Source organism: Perissodus microlepis, chromosome 2, assembly GCF_051167445.1.
Source record: "Perissodus microlepis isolate ML-2025 ecotype Zambia chromosome 2, ASM5116744v1, whole genome shotgun sequence".
Taxonomy (NCBI): Eukaryota; Metazoa; Chordata; class Actinopteri; order Cichliformes; family Cichlidae; genus Perissodus; species Perissodus microlepis.
The window spans coordinates 4,982,519-4,987,706 of record NC_140462.1 but is presented as its reverse complement, the minus strand read 5'-3'; the positions used below and the strand labels follow the sequence as shown (position 1 = coordinate 4,987,706).

The window sequence follows — 5,188 nt, the reverse complement described above, 5'->3', positions numbered from 1 at the left end:
CCCACACACGCACTGATCAATGCATCTTGGACAATGATACTTCAGCATGCAGACTAGAATAGCTGGGGATTATCCACAAAACTTTGACTGGAAGAACTGTTTTTTATTTCCCACCTTCTCCTAGAAAAATCATATTCAGTCTGGCCCCATTCCTGACATTCAGAGAACCACAAGCCTAAAAATAACCATTTTACTTCACACAGATCAGCAAAATTGAGCTTCTATGCGCATGTGGATTTCCCTTTTAAGAATACAAGAGTATCAGTACACAAGTAATGCAACATACTAACTGCCTAATATGCATTTTTGCATGGCAACATGATTTTCTGTTACAAGGTGTAACAGGGTCATCGTCTTAGCTACACTGGCTCTAGTGGATTCCTGTGAAATAAGGCAGCACAATCATTTACTAACGTGAAGCCCAAGCTTACAGGCTCCTCCCACTTGAAGTCCATTTGAGCACAGAGAAAACCTGACATAAAGCACAGACGTGTACTTTACCCAAAGTACATGTTATCAAACTTTATGAGCCATCCTTTGGGGTCATAAAAATACATTAACACTTAAAACCCTTGTAGACCATTTCTCTTTAGAGAAATATATACTTTATTGGAAATGGTAAAAGTTTAACTTACAAGGCTTTTATGTTAGTGTGCAGCTTAAAAGCTAAAACATGGACAAAAAGAAAGCAAAGACACAATTTGACAGTTTTCACAGCCTTTATTTGAATTTCTTCACATTCCATCACTTCCTCTATACGAAACAAAGTAGGACTTGAATTTCAGAAGGCACCCCCGCAATGCTAGGTGACACCTGTCTACCAAACAAAGAAAGTTAACCTTCCTTTTTTTTTGGGGGGGGGGGGGGGGGGGAGAGGAATGACAACTGATGCATGCATTGAAAGTACCAACTTCATATGTCTTGGTATGATCATCTTATAGTCCCTCGACTTAAAAAAAAAAAAAAGAAAAAGCAACATAGTACAAGTTTCTTATTTACAAAGATTTTAAAAAGTGAAATCAAAATGGATTTTTTTTTTTTTTTTTTTTTTTTTTTTTTTTTTTTTTTAAATCCTGCTACAGTTCTGAAGTGAATCAGCAACCAAACAACCCATTTAGTACAATAAACACTTTTGTAGGGTTAAAAGCACCCTACTTTTATGCTTTCATTCTTTAATTCCAGACAAAATCTTTTACTTGTTTAAAAAAAAAAAAAAAAAAAAAAAAAAAAAAAAAGTGAAAAAGCTTCATTTGTAATGCGTTACGGTCAGTGATGACCTTGGAGGCATTTAAACAAATATCTCCACAGGAGGTAATACTGCAGCTCAGATGTCCATCTCAAACTGGTTGTCATCTGTTGGGAAAAAAAGAAGCACAAAATAAAACAGTTGACATTAAAAGCCAGTGAGGTTTGACAATCTGACATCAACTTATTCGTGCGGTTGCAGCCACACCTTAACCGACAATGGCGACGAGAACAAACTAGCTCTTATCACTGCAAAGGAAACCATCAAGGGGGCAAAAACACATGGACACACCAAGGACATAGAACATAAAAACAAGACCCACGGCGCGTCTTGGGTGTTTTTACCCACACAAAGAAGGAGACAAGTAGGCAGGGGTCACGTGTAATCCTCATGGTCTTTAGTTTGACAGGAGGAATGGAGGAGGGCAGATTGATAGCTGCATGTACTTCAGTCAATAACAAATGACTAAACTGTGAAACCAACCTTTGGTCACATGGCCACAATAAGCCCCACTAGAGGATTTGTTGCCAAAATAAGGAACTTTATCTCTAGCAAGTCACAATATTCTAATTGGAAATAATAATAATTATTATTATTATTATTATTATTATTATTATTATTATTATTATTATTATTATTATATAATAATAATAATAATAATGTCAAGTTGTTTACCAAAAGACATTAAACTAAAAAAAAGAAAGTGGAAATATGATGCTTTTCCTCAGCCTGTGACATCATGATCTGAATATTTGGCTGTGTTTGTACAAGTAATCCCAGTGAGTCACAAGCTCAGGCTTAACACTCGTCTAAATGCTCATTTCTTTAGTCGTTTTATTCTCCTTGCCCAGAAAACAATATCCTGAACATATGATCATCTCACACAACTTTCTGACTTCTGTCCATGAGGGGCCGCCAATCAAAGGACAGCTAAAATGGCTCTAAAGAGAGGAACAACATCTATGCACAGTTTAAGATAACAAGATTTTGAACTGTTAATCGAGCAAAGTCACTTTGTCAGACATGATTGTTTACCAATAAACTGCTGGCCTCTTTTTAATAAAAAGGTAAGCGGCTAACAAACAGTTCAGCTGCAGAGTTGAGGACTGCAAGAACTGCAGGCTGTATGCATATGATGGTTAAGGCTGGACATGCTGGCTTAATCAGCATTTCGACTTAATCATAAAACAGTCAGTGGAGCCAATTGCAACCCCCCCATTTTTCTCAGGTGTTAGGAAACAGACAGGAATCAAAAACCAGTTTTACTTAAGAACAGGTTCCATACTGTCTGTTCCATTTCATGGGCTCATATGCCTTGAAGCTTTTATCAGTGTTGGCATGTCCCCCCCCTACCACCCTAACCCAACAGCTGCACATTGCAAAACAAATTATTGAACTATTTGTTTTGCACACCTCAGTCACATGCAAAGCTTTTTTTTCCTCCCAGTATTTATCCTGGGTGTTCAGATTGATAAAATTGTGTTGGCTGACGTCCCTCTCACGAATAAAGGGAACAATAAGGATTCTGAACTTTCAGGAGACTCAATATGTATCAAGTAAAATTCTATATTACAAGTTGTGTTGACACAAATGAATCTTATATGTACAAGACATTTACCTGCAATGTCTTTCTCTTCCTCTTCTTCCTCCTCTTTGAGATCCTGCAACTTCCCCGTGGAGTGTGTGGCTGGTACAGTTACCCCTGGGATTTGGGGAAGACAGCATGGGGGGGTCCGAGCAAGAGGAGAGTTTCGACAATCCAAGAGGAACTTTCTGTCATAGATGATGCGGGTGCCTATTTTGTTTTAGGAGGGGGTGGGGGTTAAAATCAAAACAAAGAGTCAAACAACAGAACAAAGGCTGGACTTCTGCAAGCTCAAACTGCAGCCTAGTTATTTACTCAAGCCCCTTTGCAGTGATCCAAGGTGCACATCTGGAGATTTGGACAATATTATTCTGTACTGGAGGAGATTTAAGTGGGGAAAGGGTTGTGTGCACACAATGTTTAGAGCCGTCACAGTAATTCCAGGAATTCCAAGAAATCAAACCACAAAACAATTCTCACTTTGAAGCAAGATGCTTTCAGATTAAAGCCACGTTTCATATTTTGATTCAGCAGAAAGCTGTTACATATACAGCAGTCATTAAATGCTTATGAGCCTAAAAGTACTTATTTTTCTTTTCAAAATGGAGTTTGTACCGTCTACAAGGAAAAACACGTTGAAAAACAGTTACGGGCAATTCATCCTAGACAAAGGGAAGCAAAGCAGAGGGAAATGGGGCAGGGGAAGGGGGCTGGAATGCAACCTATAGTGAAAGCAGCAACTGTGCTGTGCAGCTACATGTGAATAAGGGGGTCAGCAACACAAGCATCGACCTGATAGGGTGTGTAAAATTTAATGTGTCACTATACAAAGTGTAACTCAAGTTAAAACTCAGTAGCGACATCCTATCACATGTCCTTTGGCATCCATTTTTAGGCCTTTTTCTTGAAATGTTTACATTCCCCCATGCATTACACATTTCACCCCCCTCCCCCTTCAAAATGTACAGAATGTTCTCTACTGTTCCTCAAATGCAGAACAGAGAGAAGCAGGGATAGGACGGCCTCCCGCTCCTCCACCACTGCCAAGGCCAATCACTCTGCATTTCTGTCAGCCGGACACATACACCCTAAAAGTCACGAGTTAAGACTGGGCGTGTTGTGTTTGAGACAACAATCAGTAAGTTTGACGCTGCAACAAGTCACCGATCAGACCACCGTGTTTGCGTTTGTCACAGGGGGCAGTGTTGTTACAAGCCTTACCGATACAAGTTTAACTGCAGAAGTCAAACAATATGTATGTAGTTATACATGTATAAAAAAGAAAAGAAAAAACAATTTAAGAAGAAACAAAACACCGACGTTAGAGTATTAACCAACTCGATGCAGGTAAAGCACACTCGTGAACATACGGGGCTGTGGCCTGCTGTGAGCATGCTCTCAATCTACAAACAAGGCAGGGGCCCCATCTTTGCCCGCTTTTTGGTCTCGAGCAAGTGCGAGGGCTGTTTTTATTGACGTTAGGGGAAACCAATATTACATCAGACACTTTTTATGTTGTCGCGTGACCGTTTGGACGTAGGCACAAACCATTAGTTTCCAGCAAAAGGCGAACTTTTCGAGGGTTTTCCCCTTTTTCTTTCCTGTTGAGTTCTGAAAACATAAATTGAGAACACAAAAACACAATACCGTGCAGTTTTTCTTACCTCCAGGCGTGGTGGAGAACAGGGTACCCCCGGGTGTTTGGCTGTAACAGTCTGGTAGCTGGGACCAGTCCTTCAGGGTAAGCACCCTGGTGGGGATAGGACGGCTTTTAACTTGATTTGCGTCGACCGACATGCTAATTTTGGCCTAACTACTGCTTCAAAAAGTGCTAGCGACTTTCTTTGTTTCTTTAGCCCCGAAACTCGTAAATACAAGTTTCCCCACAGCTTTCCTCACAGACAAAACTACGTAAGATACCGTAAAGTTTTACAAGCTTCACCTGCAAACTAAGAGTTAAAGCAAGCTCAAAGTTTTAAGGTCTGTCACAACAACCAGCTTCCAAACGCTGCTACACTCTGCATTCGTGGTACCCAAGTCTGCAGCAGCCAGCCGTCATGTTTTTGTGCAGTAGCTATCAGGCACGTGGGACAGCGTGTATTGGGTACGAATGTTTATTCCCAAACGACAGTCCGCGAGGGCGGTGACAATGAGTAAAAAGAGCGATTTATCCTACGCTCTATCACTGTCAGTTTACCCCGTGGGGGAAATAGTGGGAATTGTATTATTACCAATGAATAACATTAGTTTCTCTTTGTAAACGAATGGTATTAAAATAGCCGTATACTGGATAGAAATAACACGAGTTCCCGCGAGAATACCTGGACAGGGCTCATCTGGTTCACAAACCACGCATC

At 40.3% G+C, this 5,188-nt stretch overlaps 1 protein-coding gene across 1 annotated transcript; it reads right to left on the bottom strand.

Annotated features, from left to right (window-relative positions):
- Positions 1–1,208: 1,208 nt before the first annotated feature.
- eif4ebp3l (eukaryotic translation initiation factor 4E binding protein 3, like) lies at positions 1,209–4,920 on the bottom strand. Its single transcript, XM_084941514.1, has 3 exons — positions 4,496–4,920; positions 2,865–3,041; positions 1,209–1,353 (listed from the first exon to the last, which is right to left on the bottom strand). The coding sequence occupies exons 1-3, from the start codon at positions 4,626–4,628 to the stop codon at positions 1,325–1,327; spliced, it is 339 nt and encodes a 112-aa protein (XP_084797640.1). The 5' UTR covers positions 4,629–4,920; the 3' UTR covers positions 1,209–1,324.
- Positions 4,921–5,188: the final 268 nt, after the last annotated feature.

Bases quoted from the DNA above. Each gene is read 5' to 3' on its own strand.
- eif4ebp3l (XM_084941514.1), bottom strand. From the start codon at position 4,628: ATGTCGGTCGACGCAAATCAAGTTAAAAGCCGTCCTATCCCCACCAGG. The intron at 3,042-4,495 runs GTAAGAAAAACT...AAAACAAAATAG, and splicing joins GTTCTCCACCACGCCTGGAG to GCACCCGCATCATCTATGAC. The intron at 1,354-2,864 runs GTAAATGTCTTG...TTTTCCCAACAG, and splicing joins GGAAGAGAAAGACATTGCAG to ATGACAACCAGTTTGAGATG.